Below are 25,127 nucleotides of genomic sequence, written 5' to 3'. Positions count from 1 at the left end.
GTTTTCACTTGTTAAATTTTTTTGTAAGACCGATGCAAAGAATTGTGATACACTTGTTCTGTATACGACAAGCACTTTTTTAAGAACATAAATTCTACATCGATTATGAAAGTACATAACACTTAACTTCAAAATACGGTGTACAAAAACTTTTCACTTTAAATCTCTATTCTTTCATGTTAAAATCGCCATAAGGCACTGCACTTCCGATGTTATTTCCAGTAAAACGTAGGCAAGTTTGGACAAACTGCTTCTATTTTAAGCAGAACACATTTTCTCAACAGATCAGTTGTCACATGATCCCATCACCTATCATGTTGGTGGTGACTATGGCCAATTCCAAAGCTCTGCTTAACAGTTAGCAGACAAATTGTGCATAGCATAGCACAAACATTTGCTAGCAAGCACAATTTCATGGCGTGGATGTGCTAACGGACATGCATGCATGGAGATTTCCATCGTTACGTCACTAAGTTAAGCAAATTTTTCCCCCTGAAGTAAGCGTGCCTTTTGCTGTGCTTATGCTTACAGTCTCCATGAAATAGATGGAGACTCTGTTAGCAGAAAATCATGTGCTTAGCAGCGCCGTGAAATTGAGCCCAGGTTGTCACTCAGGATTTGTTTTCCATATGAAGTGTCCCGTGTTGAGATTAAAAGCACTTTCAATGACTAAAAATGATGTAACGCTTGTCGTGCTAGACGTATATCCGGGCATGTGATCGCTGCATACTCGCACGGCCCCCTTCAATGGAGAAGCCATTGTGCATGTCGTCATGCAAAAGCAACTGCCCTGTGGCAAATAATCTCAACGATGCTTTCGCCATTGAAGGGGGCCCAGATTGGTCTGTAAAACAAGGGAGTTCAGCTGCTGCACATGCAATGGCTGTTCCTGTGCCCAGTTTGACATTGTGGACCAGCATTACCAAAATCAGCTCACTAGTATGCACAGAATTTCCAAGCTTATAAATCTCAGACATTTTGTTCACAGCCGAAGTCAAACTTCACTGTTGACAATTAAAACCAAAAAACCTGTTAAAATGTTGAAGTTTTGAAAGACCATGAATTGACGTGAATGCCATATTTAAGGCCAAAGTTGAAGGATTATTGGATGCCATGCTGAGTATAAGGGAAAACAAAATTTTAGTTTCATTAATTTCAGAAGCATTATTTGACCAACTAATGCCAAAGTAACAGGAAACCTATAATAAGTTCCTGCACGAAGATAAACTGGTTCCCATCCGCAAAGTGTGGTATTTACTTCTCCTTTTTGATGATTTACTTCTTCTCCTTAATGCCATAATACTGCTCGCTGATGGACTTGGGCACTGAACGATTCTTGGCCGCGTGGGCACCCTTGGAACTTGATGGCAAAAACGCCTGAAGAAAGATCAAAAATACAATTTGTCATGTCTTAAGTCACTCTGGTCAAGTCTCAAATCACTCTGGTCAAGTCGCAAATCACTCTGGTCAAGTCTCAAGTCTCTCTGGTCAAGTCACAAGTCACTCTTGTCGAGTCTCAAGTCACTCTTGTCAAGTCTCAAGTCTCTCTGGTCAAGTCTCAAGTCACTCTTGTCAAGTCTCAAGTCACTCTTGTCGAGTCTCAAGTCACTCTTGTCGAGTCTCAAGTCACTTTTGTCGAGTCTCAAGTCTCTCTGGTCAATTCTCAAGTCACTTGTCGAGTCTCAAGTCACTCTTGTCGAGTCTCAAGTCACTCTGGTCAAGTCTCAAGTCTCTCTGGTCAAGTCTCAAGTCACTCTGGTCAAGTCTCAAGTCACTCTGGTTAAGTCTCAAGTCACTCTGGTCAAGTCTCAAGTCTCTCTGGTCAAGTCCCAAGTCACTCTTGTTGAGTCTCAAGTCACTCTTGTCGAGTCTCAAGTCACTCTTGTCGAGTCTCAAGTCACTCTGGTTAAGTCTCAAGTCTCTCTGGTCGAGTCTCAGTCACTCTTGTCGAGTCTCAAGTCACTCTTGTCGAGTCTCAAGTCACTCTTGTCGAGTCTCAAGTCGCTCAAGTACTTATTGTATAAAGAGGAATTACATGTATATCAAGCCAGAATGCAAATTAGAAGACTGCCAAAGCCAAATGTTATGCATCATCAAGTATGGGTTTGGCAGGATTCCATGACTACTCCATGACTTTTTTTTCTTGGAAGATCAACTTTCCATGACACCTTGTAAAAGGAAAAAAATTCCATGAATATTTCCATAATAGCTTTCAATTCCAGGATTTTCAGGGATTTTTCCCTGACTGGGGGAACCCTGTGAACTATGACCTGAATGCCAACCTCCCTCCCTTAACTCATTACACCGGACCTTACCGCAAGATTCGACTTCTTTGTCATTTTGACTTTGGCGTGGAACCTGTCCTGTGAGCGCGGTGCAGAAGAGCCCCTTGCAGAGCCCCTTGCGCACGAAATATCGTCATCATCATACATGTCATCAGATGCTTCCTGTAAAAAAAATTAAAAATCTTGCCATATTTAGTAATCCATACCATACAGACCTTCTGCATTCCGCAACAACCTTTCTCAAATTATTAATTAGACAACCATGTTAACAACAGCAGGCATGCAACTGGGAATTTAGAAAACGAGGAAACTCCAAACCAAACTAGAGTTTGTGTACAGTGTTTTTCAATTTGTAATGGCATTCATGAGAAGTGCATGAGAAGTGGTCTACTCCTGCATATATCCATGTGCAACTTAAGCATGTAACTCACAGATGACTGCAATGCAAAGGGTGTATATTGAACACAGCATCAAGGATCTGAAATTGTTATTCATGGTTTATATTCAAAATGTGATCTATTTTTCTCATACAAATTCCAACGGCACTTTGTACACAGCCCTGTGGGTCATCAACACTGCGTAAAATTCACACTGGCAGACTACTTAATATGCATGCATTTATCAGATATTTGTTTATCGTCAGTGGACAGTTGATTTACCTCATCTAGCATGTCGTACAGTTCTTGTGCAGGTGCTTCGTACGCGCAAGCTGACTCAGACTGTTGATTAGTTTTAGCTGCCCGGGCCATCACACGCTGATTGGAAATCCTAAAGTGCACAGGAAACACTCAGGTTGTCAATGAACAAATATATGTACATGTATATAAGATTTGAGGCTTTGCATGGTGGAGTATCAGTATCGTTTCAGTTTGCAGTAACACCATGCGGTAATAACTGCTGTCGCTCAGTAGATATTTAGTTCTAATAAGAACTTGTCCTGCTTGTTATCAACTTAAGATAGTTAGTTCTGATAAGAACTTGTCCTGCTTGTTATCAACTTCTGCTTGTTATCAACAAGTAGTTTTAGTTCTGATAAGAACAGTCCTACTGAGCGACAGAAGTTATTAATAGCGACAGTAGTTATTAACACATGGTGCTACCGCAAACCGAAACAATACATGTTTGTCTTGCTTCACAAAAAGACTTATAGAAGATACTTGCACAACAGTTTATTTGTTCACACTTATCCCAAAATGAGAGGGCCAGTGTATAGTCCTCTTTGAACCTGACTGACTGACCGTCTCACTATCACTTGGGACTTGGACTGGTTGTAGGCTGGTCAAGAGAATAGGGCCCCATTTCATGGGGCTGCTAAGCACACGATGTTCTGCTAACAGAGCCTCTGTCTATTTCATGGAGAACTAAAGCAGTAAGCACAGCAAAAGGCACGCTTACCTCAGAGGAAAAATTTGCTTAACTTTGTGACGGAACAATAGAAATCGCCATGCGCGCGCGAACGTTAGCACATACAGGCTGTGAAATAGTGCTCCAGGTTAGATTTGTGTGCTATGGTTAGCACAAAACTTGGCTTAGCAGTATAAGCAGCGCCATGAAATTGGCCCCTGGGCAGTGCTATCTCACATGATTACCCGTAACGCCAATGAGCGAAGGGTGCTGAACAACTAACCTGATGTAGTTTTAGCTTAGAGAATGCTGTTTATTCCGAGAAAACAATATCCTAGGATCTCGATTTCAAATCAAAGTTGCTGAGTCCTGTTTTGAATTGGGCCTTAATTCAGCGTCCGAGACACTTTCTTGCTGAGCTGATTGCAGCTACGCGATGTTGGGCACTGAACCAATGAATTATAGCAACTGTGCATGCCTGTGCGTCATGTCAACGCTTGCGTGCACTTTGCTGAATTAAATACGCACTACCACAGACATTTCCCACAATGCGTCTTTAGACGCATTGTTTGAAAAGCCTTCTTTCATTGATTTTTTCAAAATGACAGCTTGCCAGAGAGAATAATTTCACGGGGAGATTAGTCCCATTACTATCGTTAAATCAAGTAAGCTATTCAACAATGATTACGTCAGTTACTTAGCTGCAAATGATGGACTGTACCTTTAAGAGTGTATAGAAACATGTCTCTGAATCACTGAGCAATGTTACTTACAGGTGAAGTCGTGCTCTCTGGGTGTCCTTCTGTTCAGCGAATGCTGCTGCCTTCTGCATGGCAGCTACTGAAGTAACGGCAACGTTCATATTCTGCAAGAAATAGAACAGTGTAACAGTCACACCACTGCAAGGATCTCAAATCTAAAAAGTAAAAGAGTGCAATTTTCTGGAAAAATCATATCAACAAGATTTTGCATCAGAAAATGGAACTGCATGGCTACCGGAAGATCTTTGAGAATAGATAACAGTGAAGATTTCCTTCCGTAGCCTTGTGGCATAATAGTCTGAGTATCACCCGTTATCCACGGAGCCAAGTCTCCTGTATAACATCTGATATATCAAAGCATGCAGATGTATGCGATCTTGTGCCTCAGCAAATCAGAGTCGACTTTACTAAATCATGACGTCATTTCATTCCCTCGGGACTAAATGTGTGATTAGTCAATTCGAATGCAGTGTTTTGTAATACAACAGCCTACGCAAATGGCGTAACATAATACAGCCTTTGTTGCTGTCTAGGCTATTTTTTTTTATCGATGTCTATGACGCGACAATGGTGAATGACCAAAGACCCGACATAGAAAGCACCCGCTGATTGGTCAAAATCTAGAGGTCAAGATGCAGTTGTCTTGCATAATTAATCAGCGAATCTGCCAAAAATTATAGACCATGGGGAAAATATTTCAAAGACTATGTGGCATATGAGACACACTGTATTACTCAACTTTGCAATCGCGCTCTCGTGGAATACCTCAAGGGCCCCTGTGAGTGTAATGCGGTGCTGAGATTTGGTTTACACAATCGTACGAAGGATCTTTTTCTTAAAAGCAAACAAAATTGTTCAAAATCGTAGGGTGCATACAAACTAACCTGTTGAAGTTTCAGCTCAGTGAATATTATATGTTTTAAGAAAACAGAGAAAGCGGTGCTCATAAATGGATTCCACTGCTAACGCACGTAAGAAAGTGTGCCGGGACACTCATTGTGAAACTGCCCTCAAGTCCAATGTTCATTTTCTTTCAAACGATACCATTTTAGGTGGAATAGTTTACACAGGGTATTTCATACCAGTCCCGTCTTCACTTTCAGCAAGGTTTCTGTTCTTAACCAGTTCACGCCGGGATTATTTCCACAAGAACATAATGAGGCACAGAATTACTTTTCACTCAACCTCCGATAAGCCAGGCGGGTTAAACCCATCACCCTCGGGCAGCACATTCATATTTCCAGCCTTGCTTGCTGCGAGTGGGTCACTGACAGATATATCCGGCTCCGCTCCCTGCGAATTTACCTGTCATCCGTTCCGAATACCGCAAAACTTTTGCATGTATACACGGCCTCCGGCACAAACTTGATAAGTCATTTTTCGGGTAATTGCAAATGTTTTTAGGTGGCTTTAACAGATACCAGAAATACGTCTGTTTTTAAAATGAAATTCAAATTTCGTAAGTGTTATAAAGTGCTGGAATTTCACATATTTCCGATATTGAAGAAGGAACAAAATTTTGCCAAGATATGTACCTCTTCCATCTGTTGTCGGTCAGCTGTGGTCTCACGCTGCTCTGTGACAATGCGAAGGAAACGGCGACCATCCGACTTGGTGTACTTGATCTGGACCTATGGAAGTTAAAGGAGAAAAAGATCAAGAACATTGACCGGATATTAAAGGATGACAATACAGCTGGATGTACATCATCATCATGGCCATAAACGTTGGAGTCAACGATAGGAGAATTGACGTGGAAAAGGAAAGTGTGTAGGTGAACTCTGCGGGTGGGGCCTTCAATTCTCAGGGCAAAAAAAGTGTTAAAAAGTGCCCGCATTCCTTTGCAGCTGGAACTGGATGTCTGATGTCTACGTTCCCTCCTCTTGACACAACAGTTGATGTAGGTCTGCACAGACACATGCCATCTGCGATATACAAAGTGCATTCCACCATTTGGGATCGTCATGCGCTGTTTCTTCCCAAGATGAACGAGGTATGCCAAATACTTTTCATTACGTTTAATACGTCTCGTTTCAGCATGCAAAATGCATTTTGAGGCGACCACGGGGACGAGGGGAATCAGCAAGCTGACCATTAAGTAGATTTTCAAAAGGTTTGTGTCATGCCACAAATGTTGCTTGGCAGAATAATGGCACAAACATTACAAAATTATGAAATTCTTGTTATGACTTGGTCTCTGTGCATGAACAGGGGTTGGCATTTTGTGGCCACTTTGTGAGAGCCCAGTGGGAAGGACCCAGCTATGCAGGTCCCGATTCGCACGTGCATTGCGCAAAGTACGCACGACTACTTTTAAACTGAAACTGCACAAAATGTATCTGTATACATATCAGGCACGACACACAATCAATGCCTTTATAAATATCCCTCCTTATAGTGTCCCACTTACTCTCCATTTGTTAACTATTTAGGAGGTACTTGTGCACGGAACTGGGGATCGTGACAAACAACCACAACTGTTTTTTGCAGCTTTTTTTCTTTTACTTACCTGGAATGGCAGTTTGGTCAAGTCTGAAATGTCAGCTTCCGGACGCAGCTGGAAACTGAAGGTCAGGTCAGTAGACTGCTGAACGTTACCATAGTTCTTGAAAATCTTACTCTTCCCTGCAGCCTGCATGGTTTGAGATCAACACAACATGTGTTCTGTAAATTTATGTTACATGGATGTTACTCTGGACTCTACAGCTCATTTGGTGATGAAAAAGCAAAAGCTACTGGCACATGAACTCAGACGCAACATCAAGTGTAAAAGTCTGTGGAACCAAGTTGCACACTGAGCTATCACGGCCACTGCATAAATGGCCAATTCTGAGATAAAGGGTCTCACTGAACAATGCCAGAGTTGTATCCTGCTGCAGTGGGTGACCACAGACTCTGAGGCAGTTTGGCCCTGAGATTTTTTACCTGATGGATCTTGCTACACTAAGAGGGCTTGTCATTTTGACTGCTTTTAGCAGGGTTTTTATAGCCAGAACACCCTATAGCTAGGGGGTTAGTGCTACTGAACAGTGACAAGGCATTCCTTGGTCATCATGAAATGTGACTGACTCTTGGTTGACTTATGACTGACTGGACTCTGGTTTAAGACTTACCTCCGGTCCTTCGGTCTCGGGGTCAAACTGCAGGGTTGGGTGCAGCATGAGGGTGACCGCCACGTTGGTGGCAACCACCTTGTCCTGTCCCAGCTGGCGGATCTGTCGCGTCAGCTCGTGGGGGTTCAGGATGTTGATGGTCCCCGAGGAGATAGACACGCACTTGCTGACTTGTTCAAAGTCGCAGTGGCTGTCTGTCTGTATACCGATGATGGATATGGTAGTCTGTTGCTGCTCAGCTATACGGCCCGCCTGGTCAACAAATTACAAAACAAAACAAAATTCCGAGTTTTCAAGTTGTAAATAAACAAAAAACATTAAGGCTGAATCTGAATATCTTGTCTACAGAGCTATCATCTAGGTCATCAACAATAACAAGTAAGTGTGGAGTGCCATGGCCTTGTTATTCTCTCATAATCTGTGGGCGAGGCATTACAAAACAACTACTGAATACTTTCACTCATGGGGTTGTCACACTAGCATCACTTGGGTATCCATGGAGCATTCCTCTTCCCTCGCCTTCGCTACAGTGAAAAAAAACGAAACACTCCTTGGATCACCACAGGAGGCTACTTTTACCACATCTCTCAAAGCAGTATTGTAATCTATAGGCCATCATCCTCGGTCCAAAATTTTGGCCACCGGTATCAAATGGGGGGGGGGGGGGGGGGGGGAAAATAATCGTCATTGCGATTTTTGGCAAGGTATACACCTCCGGAGTTGGAAAATATGTGATAGCATAGCAGCGGTGGCAGCTTTTGGGTGTTATCACCCTTTTTCTCAAAATGTCAATCAAAATGCTTGTTACCACACTAGGGGCGATATACCTTGTGCATGCTCACTATAATCATTTATGCCCTGATTTGATACTGACTAAACCCCAGGCTGATGGCCTACTAGCTCTGTGTATTTAATACCTCGTTGTAGAAATTGGAGTCGTAGCTATGTCGCTGCAGAGATCCCACTCCCTCGTTAGGCATGCCATCGGTGCACAGCACAATCTCAGATCCTGGTAGTTTGGCAAGGAGTCCCAGGCTGACCGCCAAGGCTGGGCCCAAGGCCGTAGAACCACCCTCACTGAGACTGTCAACTTTAGTCTTCAGACAGCTGTGAGATTAAATAAACAAGAGAAACCGCAGATTTCTTTAAAATGGTGTTCATTTCTGCCGAATTTGTCAAAAAATAGCTTTTCCAGCAGCACTTTATTTGTGTCATGTACACAAACTTCCGATTTGGTGGTCTTCATTCTCAGCTGTGCGTTCAACGTAACCAGAGATCCTTTTGTTGCATGGTGCCACTTTCAGAACTCAACCCAATTTCTACCTGGGTCACATGGGTATGTGACCTGTCATCTCGAAAGTCGGAAAATGCCATTTTGTTCTACATTGGGACAAAGCAAAACTTTGAAGGGGAGGTCAATTTTTAGTTTTAAGGTGGACCTCCTATTCTAACTTTCCCATTGCTTTTGTTCGCTCAAACATCTTTATCTATTTTCATCCTGTTCAATACGTGTAAGTTGACTGTTCATGCACTGAAATACAACAGCAGAATTTTTAAAAAGTCCCACTTTAAGCTCAGTTTGTAGGGACGGGTCACATTCTACACATTTTGAGTACAAAGTGTCACATTCTTCCTGTTCCTGTTAACTTGGTACCTTGGACTTTGCCATTCCAGTACTATTACGAACGACTTGAAACAAATTTTGTCATAATCACTCTTTGAGGACGACTGCATTAACTCTTTCAGTGCCAAAGTCGTACAAGTACAAGGTATATTTGTTAGTTCAACAGTGCCAACCTCATACATATATGAGGTAATGTTTGTACTTAAAATCGCCAAACCTTGTACATGTACGAGGTAGAGTACGCATGTTATCTCAAGGGGGCGCTCTCGCTCTTTCTAATAATATCATTTTCATTCAGGTACAGCCTATATTTATTGTTTTATTCAAGTTCTTGCGAGAGGGCCCAGCACTGACACTCATATTTTCTGCAAAAGTGCGGAATTCCCCTGTGTGTAGGACAGTGTTTCAGGGTGTAGCACTATGTACGTGACTACTATTGACTTTCCAATATACCAAGGATATACCAGAGAGCAACAACAACAAATTTAGTGAGTAAAACATATTTACTTTTTTTTTTTACAGAATTTTGAACAATTACAAAAAACGCTTGAAATTGGGCACTTTAGGGTTAAACTTTTCAAATTTCGCGGGCACTGAAAGAGTTAAGAAGTGCATCAGAATTATAAAATCATGCATGTACATGTCAGTTATAGCAAGGCCGGGGGAAAAAAAGTGGACCCCGATTTTATAGAATGACACATATGCGGATGCGGACGCATGCACACAGATTTCTACAGATCTTTTTTGCTTATACAAACATGGTGATTGAATTGAGCTGTCTGATCTGACCTGGCTGATTCAGTGAGTGGCTTTATGTTCAGCAGAGCAGCCAGCTCCTGGCCCTCTCTCAGCAGGACGTCCAGCTGGTTCAGCTTCTGACCGGTGACTGTCGTGGGCAGCTGACTGCCGTCGCCGTGAACCTTGACCTCATGGCTGAAGTTCACCAGGATGACCTTCTTGTCGGGGTGCTCCAGCTCGTAGCGTTCCAGCTGCCTGCAAGAATCAAAACGTAATAAACTGAAGCACTGAATGTGATAATCCATGCTATTTTTGAAGTTTCATTCCCCCTAAAAGGATTTTTTAAAAGATAACTTGAACTTGGTTTTCAAAAAGATGGATCCTTTTTACTGCACTCTGCACAAACTGCATGCTCAAAAACAAAGACACAAATTTTCTATCGTTGACTCAAAATGCCACTGACACTTCACTGAAGCACGGGTGTCAAGTTTTTTTCTAGAAATTGTTTAATAAACTGGCAGGCATTTCAACAATCTGGCAACGAATTACAGGTCTGGAACCCTACCTGGTGACTGCCATTTTCATGCAATCCAGCCTTGATACGTATTTGGGACCACCCCCACCTATTCCCTGCACAGCCATCCATTCAGCTAAAGTGTAAAAAAAGAAAAGAATCAGAAATAGCATTAATGCAAAAATCACTGATTAAAGGCAGCACTTGAATATTAGGTGGCATATGTACTTTTACTTTACCTCAAATTTCTTTAAATGGGGCTGCACAATTTCTAAGTTGCTAAGTTTAAAATCCTGTCAGTAAAATATTGGTACCTTTACTGGTAATTTAGTGACAAAAAAGACACCTGATGAAGAATTTTCAAGAGTCCGAAAATGGAGTCTGAAAATTAATATAAGGTGGCTTCTAAAAATTGGGCACAAATTCGGGCAGACTGGCAGAGGGTTGCCTAAATTGACGCACTTGAACAAATTCCTGAAATTCTGAAGTTAGCATGAAGGAATTGCTTTTCACGAATTTCCAACTATCACTCGCATTATCTGAGAACTAAAACAAAAACTGTTGTAAAAGTTTTGCTCTGGAAAGGCACTCACGGGGAAAAATCAAAGGGCGGGGGGGGGGGGGGGGGGGGGGGGGGGGGGGGGGGGGGTGGGGGGGGGCAGTCCTTCTGATTTGAAAATCACAGGTGTGTGGAGAAGGGCATACCCGGATTTTTCTAGGCGTGTGATTTTCTAGGCGTGTGATTCTGTGGTCAAAGCTGGGACTGGTATATTTTTTATGATATTCATCTTGGTTTTTTTTTCTCTTCACCGTATATGAAGAATAATTATGTCGTAAATGTATGCCGTGGTGTGCGGTACTGAGGGATTCAGGCGTGCGATTATTCGCTGGAAGTTTTAGGCGTGCGATGGCGTGGGGGTGCGATCACACGCCTCAAATCAGAAGGACTGGGGCGGGGTGCAACTTTATTTGAAAATTCAACATGTAAAGGCCTGGAATGTTATCGTTTTTTATAATCACAAAGTCTGTGTACTAACACTGCAGGGCCGAGATTTGTGTAGTAGAGGACATGGATCCACTGGTGTCAATGCAATACACCACGGTGCCAGTGCCAGACAGGCTGGCTTTGGCATCACCCTCAGCAGCAGCAGCCTTGGCTGGGGCTGCCTCCATAAGATAGTCCACACTCTTCTCCTTGGGAATCTAGAAAGGAGAGATTCAGTGGTTTTTTTTTTATCTAAAGGTACATAGGAACTAAGGTTGTGACTTTGTGTTTTGAAATCGTTAAGCAAATGTTTTAAACACCGTTTAAACGTTAGCCACATCCAAAAGGTTCCATTCTGTCTGCAGACCGGCTTGATTGACATGGTAAATCAACAATGATCGACATAATAAATAGCAGGCAGTCATTGAAAAAGTGAAAACTTAACTACATGTAGCCCGAAGGTAACCAAACACTTCAGTGCTTCTAAGGTTTTGTGAATTAACCACGTTTGAAAACATCATAAATTATTTCTGCTATGTATGTTTATTAAACCCAAAGGAAGATCGAGTGAAGGTATGTTCAATTTTTATAATTTGGGTTTAGTTGAGATGTTTTGGAAAATTTGTAGAAGAATTTAGAATTTTGTTTCTCTTTAAACCTGACTTTGAATGCTCCTCCCTTGTTCTTTAGTATACGTTTTCATACCCATATTTGCAGGAATTCTTAATATCGATACTGGGTTTTTGTCCTCCAGTATGTAATTTTATAAGCACTGTGTACTACACTAAGTACAGTCAAAAAGCTTACCAAAAGAAATCACGTCTATATTCATAAAAGGCATAACCCAATATGTGGACCTTTCATGCTTGCCAATCAAACAGTGCAAATTGACCAATTGGATTTTGACTTTCGGTCAGGTGACCACGGTAGCTGAGTTGCACTCCATCACAAGCACTGTGAGAAATGCACACAAACCAAAGGTGGGCGGGGCGGGACGGGGCCGGGGGGGGGGGGGGGGCAGTTGCTTGGCCTATGGCCTAATCTGGAAGGTTCCACCACATGACATTCCCTTCCACTGTATGACTCATTTTTAACAAAGACAGGAATTACGGAAGCCAAATCCTCACCTCTTCTTCCACAACATCCAATCCCTCATTGATGTGGCCGCAAAACTCACTGGAAAAAAAAAGTCAAAGAAAAGTAGTTGTCATCTTATAGGTAACGAAAAAAAACCTCCAAAAGCGAGCGGAAACTCAAACATGAGATTATGCATGGCAAGTATTTGCACTGTAAATTCGCAAAAGCTGAACACATTTCAACTTCGAATTCGAATTTCGCTGCAAATGTTTCCTGACGTCAATTTTCTTCTCACTCGCATTCCAATAGCGTGAAGCATGAACTGGCCATGTGTTGATGTACCTACCATTTCCACTTTCTGTTGCTATCTCCATCCGCCTCAGCTTGATCCAGCTTAGAGACATGGGAAAGCACGGACTGGCATTCACTGTGTGCAAGAACCACAAAATACCAATGTTCAAGACAAATGATCATGAGTTCTATCTGGAGATGTCACATATCTACGAAAACGTTTCAGGCCGTTTATTTTGTGAAGGGAGTGTACAGGGAGTGAAATACTATGCAGTATGGTCACTCCATAAATTTGGGGTCCACAAGCGTGACATTTTTGTGTGTCCCTGTTACACCTGACCTGTGTAATTTGCCATTCAAGTATTAAAATTGACTTCACACTATTTTGTATTTGTTTGGCAGGTACTTTTAAACATAATCATTCTTGGAGATAGAAGACATTAAAGAATGCGTCCTGAATTACAAAATCTTATACATGTCAAATGACACAAAAAATTTGACCCCACATTAAAGATATAGTCCATCATTTGTAATTTGTGCATTTTGTTCGTTTGAAGCAACAAAAGTGTTCAAAATCTAATGAAAGATACTGAACAACTAACCTGATGAAGGTTCAGCTCAGCTTTAGCTGTATATTTCGTGAAAAACAACATTCGAGGATCTCAATTTCAAATCAAAAGTTGCTGAATCATGTTTTGAATTGTTTTGAATTGCAGCAATACGCGATGTCGCGCACTGATCCGATGAATTATAGCAACCGCGCGCGCCTATGCCTCGTGCCAATGCTTGCGCGCGCTGCGCCGAATAACAAAACGAACTACTAATCTAAATTTTCCAACGGTGCGTCTTAAGACGCACTGTTGGAAAGGCCTTCTTTCATTGATTACTTCAAAATGACAGCTTGCCAGAAAGATTAATTTCACAGGGAGTTTAGTCCCCTTACTATCTTTCAACCAAGTATGTTTTTCAACAATAATTACGCCAGTTACTTTTTCGGATGGCTGCAAATGATGGACTATAGCTTTAATGGAATGACCGATAAATGTATGTGCACAAGTACCCCTTCATATGGAGAGTTGTGGGAGACCACTGGGAGTGAGTGGCACTCAAACGCATCACTATTGGCACCTGACTTTCACCGTACACGCTGTTGGTTTGTGCACACTTAGAATAGGATTAGTCATGCATACTTCCTGCAGTATCGAGGCATTACACCATTGCGATTAATTACTCACCTGCAGTGAATTGGATCCCCAGTCACCACCGTGGGCTCATTCTCAAGGGTGCCCAGGGGCAGCAAGACAATGTTGGAGTCTGCCTTGCGGTACGCCATCTTCTTAGACTTCTCGGCCGACCTGTCGGCTGACCTGTCGGCCATCTTTTTACGAGGAGGAAGTGCAACGCCATGCAGTTGTTGTTGCTGCTGAACGACATTCTTGTTCAAGCTTTTACGGCCAAAGAGGGAGTCAATGAAGCCTTTCCTCTTGGGAACAGGGGGAGCTGACATATGTGGGGAAAGAAAGACAGGTGGAGTTGACAACCTTTTTGGCAGACAACAACATGTGCTGCAAAGTCTGCACTCCGATACATCCGTTTTGTTTGTTTTCCATCTGGAAAGCTTTCATTGTGAACAAAGCCTACCACACCTTCATAGAAAGGGAAATAATGCATTTTTTCTAAATTCCCTTGGATTCAGTTCGTTGAACTGAATTTTTCACAAGGTCTCTATTGCCTGTTTGAGGTAAGTCAGACCAAAACCTTGAATGAGACCAAGCCCAGTGAGTTATCGAGAGTCAATATGGAGATTTGAGGTGACACCTTTGTACAAGTTGTATTTTTAACAGAAGGCTCTATCCTTCAAATTTTATCGAATTGAAGTCAATGAAGATATTGGCAGAGTACCGGCATTCTAAGTGCAACTTTACGGCACCGCATGAGAGCACAAAACTTTCACTCAGTACATTCTTCTACGTAACTTGAGAACAGTCTAGGTATCTTGGACTTGCTTCAGCCTATGTACATCACAATTTTCGCACTAATGCTAACCGATCAGCAGACAAATTTGGCCATCCTTGTTTATTTGTGGTATGCCAAATCCTACGTAAAGCACAGTCAGTTTACTAGTGCAGTACTCATCCTAACAGATTCCAACAAACCCTGGTGTTTGGCGGGTTGGGGATCGTTAGGGTTATACCCATTGGTACCTGTACCAGCCCAAAGCGCCCTGCCTGTTACTCCTTATACCACCCCAAAGCGCCCTGCCTGTTACTCCTTATACCACCCCAAAGCACTCTGTTGTTTTATGGACTCATCAAGGTGTTAACACCAGTAAGCTCTGTACACCTACCTGACTGAGAGGCCTGTGGCAGAGCTGGCTTAGGCGCCTCAGCTTTGAGCATCTCAGCTGGAATGTTATCCACCACCACCTGCTTCATGTACGAGTCCTCAATCGTCGGGTCGTAGTCTGTCACAAATTGATCGCTGACGAAACGGACTGTGATGGCCGACTTACCCACCCCACCAGCTCCCAGAACTATCACCTGAAGAACGACCAAGTAAAGAAGTCATGCAGCACTTTGTATTTTTCATGTCATTTGATATAAGTTACCAAACTCTGACAGTTAAGAGGGAGCCAGTACGGCAGATAGGTGATGGGATTGTGCCTTTGGTGATACAAGCCTGGCATGTAGCACAGTCAGAGTATGTCATGAGAAAGATATTTGGCTATAGTCCATCGCAGATTTGTAGCTTGCAAAAATACTATGTGTGCCAAAAGCCATGCTTGAATCATCAAAGGCACAATTCCCCAAAATTCATCAAAGGCACAATTCCCCTTTTTGTGCCGAGTCTTTCTGATTTAGTCAAAATCCAACACAGTGTATTAGCCGAATGAAACATTCTTTGCATACACACATGTACCAGACTGAAAAATTGAGCCAAAATGATATATAATGCTGGCGAAATGACGCAGTCCCCAAACCACCAAAATGCTGTTAAACTTGGATGAAGGAATTGGTGGATTTGGAGTATTAAAGTCAGTAAAGTCTGTCTCAAGTCAATATGACTCACTACTGTTTAGCTCTGGTTACATGTAACTACCAGTAGGAATATTTTTTTTCCCACCTGGATGGGATGCAACTCGGGTTACTCTCCAGTCTGCTAGTTCATACTGTAGAAAGGAGTACGGACAAACAATGGCAAGCAGCTACTTTCATATGACCTTCTGAGAGGTAAAAGGTAAATGCAACGAACCTGTGTTCACAGGATGGGAGTGCCCATCTCTCTTTCTTAAGCAATTGGGCCAGACTCATATGCTGCTGTGGGGGATCGCCACATCTCCTCCACAGCGAGTCTGTTACCTTCCCAGCATTGGATAATGCCGGTACCCATTTAACACCTGGGTTGAGAGGAGTAATTGAGGTAAAGCGCCTCACTCAAGGGCACAACACACATAGCCACGGCGGGGCTCAAACCCATGCCACAACCTCACGATCATGAATCCTGTGCTCAACTGCTAGACCACACGTGACCCACTGAACGCGAGCCGCAAACCCTTACCAGTAAGCCACACTTCCCACTCTCCAATTTAGGGTTGGCCAGGCATTCCAAAACTTTTAATGAATCTATTTAAGGACTGCTCACCGTTTTTTGGGGGCAAGTCTAGTGTCTACATGTACTTTGTATCTGACAGACTCGGATTGACAAACTGACTCACTGTAACTTGTCAGCTGGACAGTGCTATAAATCTGGCCCGCTGTGTCGACCAGATGCGTTTAAACATTTCTAGTGAATAGCCACCGAGAGTTTGCCATGGAGAGTCCATTTTTCAAGTTAATGGTCGACAAAACACGGCCCATTTGAATGAGTGTCAGTAGATAACTTGAGCTAATTTGTTATAGATTGGGGCATAGAGTTCTGCACATGTACCTTATAGGTGGTCCCGGTCCGTGGTGTGCAACGCACCAAGGCATGGAAACTCTCCTTAACGTTGTCTCCGGTTTTAGCTGATGTCTCCATAAACGCCATATTGTTATCCTTGGCTAGCTTCTCAGCTTCATCTGTTGGGACTTCCCTCACATCTGCCAGATCAGATTTGTTGCCACACAGGATCTGAAAAAAGGTAGTTGTCGTACATTTACTCAACATATTCAGTTAACCCGGGAGGGGGGGGGGGGGGGGGGGGGGGGGAGAGAGAATGCAATTCACACCTGCGTCCAACATACATGTACCACTCCACCATAAGTCTCACAGCATATGGGAAACGGACGCACTACATTATCACGTGTTCGACTCCTGCAGGATAAATATTTAAAAAATATAAGTATACAGCTGTACATGTTGGTAAAAGGTTCAGCATTCCTAAACCCAACTGCTACATGTATCTACAAACGTTGGACACAAGATTTCTGTAGATCTCTACTCCATATTCTTTGGAGTTACAGCTGTGTTGAATAGATGGGCAAATATAAAGTTGAAACCACGGCATTAAAAATTAGTATCTATTCAATTTTTTGACACTTTCGATGTGCACTTTCACGGGGCATCAAGCCCCATGGATATAAAGTAATAGTGGCTGTCTCGATAATCTTCCTCATATCCTGATATGAGGAAGATTTGAAGAAGATTTGAGGAAGAACAATCTTGATATAAGAATCAATCCTGATATGAAGAAGAACAATCTGGGAGCTAGGGTTAGGGTTTAATGGAAATAAGATACATACTGCGGGCATCTTGTCGACTTGTCTCAAACGCAGGACCCATTTGTAGATGTTGACAGCTTCTTCAAAGGATTTCCTGTTATCGATGGCGTATATAATCATACAGCAATTCCCACTGCGAACATACTGCAGGACAAAAGAAATAACATTTTAAAAAAAAGACCGCATTGTATCAATTAAAGAAGGTCTGATTTTAAGGAGTTATTCATGTCAGCTACATGTACATGTTTGCAATCGCTGTCTGCTGCAATGTAGTCCACATGTGGCATTCTGTGCGCTCGAGGGCCAGTTAATGCCACCCGAGGTGAAGCTGAGGGGGTCCCAATTTCCCCTGAGGTTGTACAGAACCCATTGACTATATCACAACAGACAACAATTGTTTTGTTATATCACAACAGGCAACAGTTATTTTGTAAAATCACTATCATGCTCCTTGCTCTATGATTCTTTTCTCTGTTTTGTACCCGTATGCGTTTTCATTGAGCAGTCCAATGCTTCAGTCTTGATATACACGCACACGGAACCAAATTGTACCGGGGTACATGACCTATCTTGCATGTGTGCAGGGTTTATTTTACAATGTAATTATAAGTATGTTGAAGAAAGTAGCTGAGGAACAGAAATATTCAAAAGTATTTGAGAACCATCAAGCTTATTTTCGCAAGTGACTAAATTAGGTCGTCAACTATGAACATCTGAAACACAAACACGAACAGTTTTCATCCAATCAGAGTTGTATTGACTCGAGCCAATGACTCGACTCGAGTCACAATTTTTGGTGACTCGACTCGACTCAAGTCCCCAAGGGCAAATGACTCGACTGGACTTAAATCACTGCGAGCAAATGACTCAACTTCACTCGAGTCCCTCATCAGAATGACTCGACTCGACTCGAGGAAGGCTAATACATGTAAGACTGGAGTCCCAAAAATATAAGCAAAACTTTGAGAAAAATATTTGCAATGACTTACGCCAGTGCCGTTTTTTGTTCACGTCACGTTAGAATGTTCGGGAATAATGTAACATACGTGGTTTGATCAGTGTCCCCATTAGTTGAATGTTGATCACCCCCTTTTTATTTTCATTAAGAGTCAAATGTGGTGTCACCACATCTAGTAGCTCGAATGTAAAATTAGAAAAGCCAACAAAATTACTTTCTCTCTTGGGTGTATTAAGTGTTTAAATATTTGTGACGCGAATTGACTCGAGCTAAATACTTGACTCAACTCAACACTACTACATGTAAACACTGTGACTCGACTCGACCTTCTTGATGTAATGACTCGACTGGACTCGAATCACAAAAATCAGTGACTCATTACAACTCTGCATCCTATGAAATATACAACAATCTTATACCACGGTTTAACAAGCACGTTATCGTTTATCCAAGGCACTGACAAATGACTGATAGGCAAATGACATCCAGACAATTAGCCAGGAGTTTCCATATGTGCCCTTATGCATGTCACACCGTATTCATTAAAGACCACACGTTTAAATTGTGTTAGAATGTGTGAGTTTCAAATCTTACCTGTTCCCTCATTGATGAGAACTCTTCCTGGCCTGCAGTATCCAAAATGTCCAGCATGCATGTCTGAAAAAGTATTTTTAAAATGACATTAATGGGGCTACACAAGCGATGTATTGTAAAATAGTAAAATCTACAACTCAATTTTTTACATAAACATGAATCATACAATTTTCAGTAAACTTTCAGAAGAAAAATTAAACACACGTTACAATTTTCAAACTTAGCGCCTCCCCCCCCCTACAATCCATACCTAAAAAAAAATAATCGTCAAATAAACCAGAATGGGAAACTGACTTGGTACATAAATATAAAGAAATTGCTTGGAGTGGGGTTTGAATATGCGACCTCCGGAAAACCGTACATTGTAGCTTTCTTGGCGGTTCCCTAGTTTGTCAATGTCTTTGTTCCAGAGGTCACAATTCAAATCCCGCTGGAGTAAATTTCTCTGTTCAGATTCATAGTAAACATGGTAAAAACAGCAAAATACATTTTCAAAGTAACATGACCAGGAGGATGTTCAAACAAAAAAAACGTAACATTCCATTTTTGGTTTGGTTTCTTCTGGTGAGCAATTCATTTCCGTGGACATGAATGAGTCAAAGGAGATTAAACTGAAATAGAAACCCAAAATAACATGGACTTGCAAATATTATCCATGTTATGATGTGTCATTTGTATTTCTGCATGCTCTGACTAAAAAATAGCATATAGATGCCCTAATGAAAAAGTATTTTATACTTTCTGCTTAAATACCTTTTGCAACCGGTATGACATGTATGATGAAACGATTGTTTTACAATGTTTTAAAACACTTCTTGTTTCACTCAATTGATCACACCAGGACATGCAGGAACTACAATTACAAAATAAACAACGTTCGCAAACAAATCCCAATCGAGACCTAGATTGTGGTTCGGATGAAAATTAAAATGCCGCGAGGCTTAAGTCAAATTTAAATGTAATTTTGAGCGGGAACATCTACACAACTAACGACCTAACCAACATCGAGCGTGGAATTTTTTTAGCGCTACACACGGCAGCATTCTTAGAAATCTCGAATGTCATGCACTTTCAGTCACTATCTCGAACATCATCATAAGTCCGTATAATAACATGTTCGGCCCCAATTTTTAAATTTTTTTATTTCGTTTTATGCAGCCAGACCCACACTTTTACAGGTTATTTTTAACGGCTGAAAGGTAGGAGACCTGCCAAATATGCATACAGTTGGGGTGTTCTAAAACACTACTACTGAATGAAGAGATTGGTGTTTTGTTAATCATTTTTCGTCAATTTTATACCATTTTTCATTTTCAGGAACAACATAAACCCAAATTACCTTGTAGATCTCTAGATAGCAGTTCAAAATTATGCACAGTCTTTAATAAGGTGACGTCACATGACCAATGATGACGTGATCAGGATGTCACCTGTTTAGGACCAAATTTAGCTAATCTGACCAAAGAACCATATTAACCCTTACTCGATCCCTAGGCTTGTTAGCTAGGATTGCCTCAATCCTGCAAAATCCTCCAATTGGCCTCATGGAAAAATAGCATGCCTCAATCCTGCAAAATCCTCCATTATTTCTTGAATATGGTCCATGGAGGGTTGACAACTGCCTGCGGCAGTGACTGTCAATATTTTGAGGCTTGACCAGTAACATCCTGGAGCAGTACCGAGGACTTCAAGCATAATCCAGGCCTATATTTATGCATGGCTGAGCAAAAAAAAAACACAGGGTCCGGCCCAAGACCTTGACAAAGTCCATCTTACGAAATCAGTAATGCACTTTTGCCAAGTACCCTTAATCCTCCAAATTCCTCCACTTTGGCAAAGAGGATTTTGAAGGATTCAGGGCAGTTAGGGTTAACCAAAGAAATTAATAAAATGTGTTGCGGGTAAACATTAATCCAATGTGGACATGGCTTAGCGATAAAACATACATGTACCTTGCCATCATCAGCAGCGACTGATGAGGAAGTCTTGAGACCCAGGGCCAAGTCCTCAGTTGTGTAGACTTCATCCTCATCATCCTCAATCGCTGCCTGTGGGGCATTTGCCTCTTCTCTCTTGGCCCGCTTCTTCATGTACACAAACTTGCCTCCAAACTCCATCTTGACTGCTTATGGACTTCAAATTCAAACCTGTGCAGCAAAGAATTAATGTTACTTTCTTTTAAAAATAATAATTTCATACCTTCGTGTACTAAGAACACCTTCTGGGCTCTGTGCGTCAACGGTAAGAAAGGGAGAGTTGGGGGAGAACACTACATTTGCAGGAGGGACATTCGAAGGCATTGCCAATGACACCTGATGCTCATGCGAAGACCGGCGCATAACCTATGGCACATTCAAAATAAAATTTAAAGCTATAGCCCATCATTTGCAGCTATCCGAAAAGAAGCTGGCGTAAATATTGTTGAAACACATATTTGGTTGATAGTAAGGGGACTAAACTCCCTGTGAAATTATTCTTTCTGGCAAGCTGTCATTTTGAAGTAATCAACGAAAGAAGGCCTTTCCAACGGTGCTTCTTAAGAGGCACCGTAGGACAATTTTAATTAGTAGTTCGTTTTATTATTCGGCAAAGCGCGCGCAAGCATTGGCATGACGCACACGCACCCCCGGTTGTTATAATTCGTCGGATCAGTGCGCGACATCATGTAGCTGCAATCGGCTCAGCGAGAACACGTCAAATTACAAATTACAAATGATGGACTATATCTTTAATATGTCCTACATTGTATGTCAAGCGTACATCGTGCTATAGATACCCGCGAGAACCAGAACATGGATGTGTGTGTCCCCTCCACTGGGTTCTCAAAAGTGGTAAAAAAGCGCCCTCTCTTGTTCATGCATGAAGCCTATATGAGGCTTCACACTTCATGTGGATGGAGAGATAAGTGAGTTGGAGATAAAAGAAGCTTTCAATGCGAATTCGCTGGAGTTATACAAATAAAACGTGCTCACGTTTGCATATTCAAAGTGCATGTGTACTTTATGTGATGTTTTAGTAATCTTAAGTTTGTTTTCTTCTTTCTTTCTTTCTTTTGCTTTTGCTGCTACAATATGCCGAATATCAACTTGCCTTAACTGTGACTTAATCTTCGATGCCCAAATTTACAATCACATGCAAGAAATAAGTTGGGCTTTCAATTCAGATTATAAAAAATGCGAATACTGCACACAGTGTAAATAAACTTTTTGGGCAAATCACAATAATACCGGTAGCACGAGTTCACCTTGTGAGGTGACAACAATAACCTCTTTTTTCCAAGGCTAAATTTGAAAGTGATCTTTTATTCAGGTGCCTGCATTGCTGGCATAGCTAGCCTATAGGCCTATCAAATGGGGAGACTGATCACTTGTAAACACTCTTTCTCTGATTCAGTGTTACTTTCTTTATCAATAAGTTCAGTTTCCTCCAAACATGTTGTGATGATCAAGAAAAGTAGTAAAAAACAAGTCAGTATATGAACCCGTGTCAGTAAATTATGAAGCACAGTTTATGAGAACCCCCCCCCCCCTTGATTTTAAAGGAACACCAAAACAAATCATTGTTTTTAATTTGAACCTACATGTACAATTACAACAGGCAACTAGGGAAATTTCAATCTCGAGTATTATATTGTGAGGTTAATTCTAGTTCTAACTGTGTTGGTAAATTACAATTGTCATATAATGTATGTATACCCATGGGTTGGGAGCTAGTGGACTAATTTTTGAAGTCAAGAATTATTCATAAATGTTTGCCAGTTTGCTGAGCTATAAGCATTATTGCACAACGCACAGGGATGTGGTGCAATGCTGATGATTACCAATGGAGCAGTGCTGCCTATATCCTGGTGATTCCGCACTCAGGTACGCTTGTAATTTTGTTTGGCAATCAAACAAGCTTTGACCTTGCATCCTTGGAACCTGTTGGTGAGTCACTCTGTTCTTGTCAGGACACGTATACATACGTGTACGTACACCACTGCACAGTTAGCTGAACACAGTGAACAACTCTCCTATTGGTTTATCTTGCTTTACTACTTTCAATATTCCTGACAAGTGCCTGTTATATATATTCTCAGATAATAAGGAAATTGATTCAAATGTTTTTATTTGCAATATTATCACCTTTTCACTCAATAAATGACACCAACTTGTCGATGCCCCATTGCTTACATGTGACAGAAGACGTGACAGCTAGTGGCATGCAGACCCGGATGGGGGGTGGGTGGTGGTGCATCCCCCCCCCCCCCTCCCCCCCCCGTTCAGCCACTGATATATGTTATGGTACTAGTAAAAAGGGGTAAAAACCATACATTTAAGGCCAAAAAAGACCCACTGCTTCCAATCACATGGCATTTGAAAAAAAGGGTAGGTACATTGTGTAGGTAGGAAATTTTTTTTTGGCAATTTGTTGGTGTACGATCATACATTTGTCATACGGAGGTGTCTGCGTGTAGTCAAGGGTAAAAGGTAGTAATTACATGAATTAGGGTAATCTCTCAACCGATATTAGCGCGCAACCGTCTGGGCGAATCCATTGTAGCAAGAAACAGCCGTCTCATTGCAACTCGACAAGATCGATTTGCATTTCACGACGTCACAGCTTTGGGGTCATTGCTTCTTACATTCAAAATGGCTGCCATCCACAGACGTTTTATCCTACACACGGACTCAAGAAGTGCCTAAATTTCTCGAAAAATTGGATAGAAGGACGATTTAACAACCCCGAGGAAAGAAGCTGAGACATCATAGAATACAACAATTTGTAAACAAATTTGTGGGGTTTTTTTTGGACAAACTCCACAGTAGTTTGGAGAGGCAGGTGTGTGGCCAGAGATACCAAGGCCACACTAGTGGGTAGGCCGGGGCCGTATCATAAAGTCCGACGCCTCATAGGTCCGACGCCTCATATGTCCGAAATTTCGGACTTATGAGGCGTCGGACTTATGAGGCATAAAATTTATTTATTCCGCCTCATAGGTCCGACGCCTCATAAGTCCGACAACGGAAAAACGAGACGTTTAACTTGTCGGACTTACGAGGCGTCGGACCTATGAGGCGTCGGACCTATGAGGTGTCGGACGGAAAGATTTCCATATACGAAGTTCACTCAACACTCTGTGTACAAACTCTATGAGAGTGGACTGAAAAATTCTAAGTGTTTTCTAAGAAAATGCTTGTATTTTCTCACTGCTCAAATTGACTTTGATGACATGAAATTGCTATCTGGGGGCTTGTTATGTTAGTCAATACAGAGGAAAATTAGTGAACTTCGCATATGGTAATCTTGCCGCGTCGGACTTATGAGGCGTCGGACCTATGAGGCGTCGGACTTATGGGCCTTTATTTGGTTAGGGGATGCGATTTTGTCGGACTTATGAGGCGTCGGACTTATATGAGGCGTCGGACTTATGAGCGGACCCAGGCTAGGTAGGCCTACCAGACACCAGTGTAAATTTCCCCATGAGTACCAGTACAGGGCAAAATGTGCTGCTGAGTGGACTGAGAATTTTCAAATGATTTTAATAGGTCTAAATGTTTTAAATTTTCCACCAATTTTGTGTTTTGAAATAAAAGTTAAAATAGGGCCCTCAATAGTATAACAAGGATTGTGTCAGTTATAAAACAAATACTGAGTGGCTATAAATTGTGAAATGGGAGGAATATTATCACTCGGTAAAATCTGGACTTTTCCAGTTCACTCGGCTTCGCCTCGTGAAATGGAAAACTCGAGATTTTACCTTGCGGTAATGTTCTTCCCATTCTACTCTGAGCTACTCCTAGAACTATGAGGCTCCACGTAGTGTGGAGCCTCATAGTTCTAGGAGTAACTCTGAGCCACTCAAGTGCATGTTGTATTGCACCCATTCAACGTACAGTACACAGTACATAGCCGGCCGTGTGGTTAACGTTTGCAAAATCTTTTACTATAGGCTTTCCCCAAATTCATCACACGACGATTTATGAGAATTACTTGTAATGTTGTATCGCACTTACTCTAGACTGTAAACTGACTGGCTGGGAACTGAAGAAATGGTTGAAATCTGCCAGATGGTTGAGTGGAAACAAACCGTGCGATATTTACTTCGAAAGAACGCGGCGCAGGTATGCGTGTTTACGTCCGTGAGGGCGAACATATGTATA

At 41.9% G+C, this 25,127-nt stretch overlaps 1 protein-coding gene across 1 annotated transcript; it reads right to left on the bottom strand.

The window, feature by feature from the left end:
- Window positions 1–1,144: 1,144 nt before the first annotated feature.
- On the bottom strand, window positions 1,145–25,127 carry LOC119742179 (circularly permutated Ras protein 1-like). Its single transcript, XM_038218222.1, has 20 exons — window positions 24,981–25,127; window positions 20,937–21,131; window positions 18,985–19,047; window positions 17,454–17,576; window positions 16,660–16,842; window positions 15,080–15,272; window positions 13,968–14,232; window positions 12,788–12,868; window positions 12,492–12,540; window positions 11,417–11,582; window positions 10,431–10,515; window positions 9,917–10,120; window positions 8,421–8,610; window positions 7,504–7,755; window positions 6,900–7,022; window positions 5,926–6,021; window positions 4,403–4,494; window positions 2,945–3,053; window positions 2,316–2,447; window positions 1,145–1,377 (listed from the first exon to the last, which is right to left on the bottom strand). The coding sequence occupies exons 2-20, from the start codon at window positions 21,099–21,101 to the stop codon at window positions 1,276–1,278; spliced, it is 2,673 nt and encodes an 890-aa protein (XP_038074150.1). The 5' UTR covers window positions 21,102–21,131; window positions 24,981–25,127; the 3' UTR covers window positions 1,145–1,275.

Source organism: Patiria miniata, unplaced genomic scaffold (assembly GCF_015706575.1).
Source record: "Patiria miniata isolate m_02_andy unplaced genomic scaffold, ASM1570657v1 HiC_scaffold_11, whole genome shotgun sequence".
Classification (NCBI taxonomy): Eukaryota; Metazoa; Echinodermata; class Asteroidea; order Valvatida; family Asterinidae; genus Patiria; species Patiria miniata.
Note: the sequence above shows the minus strand (reverse complement) of the source record. Positions and strands in the feature narration are given on the sequence as shown.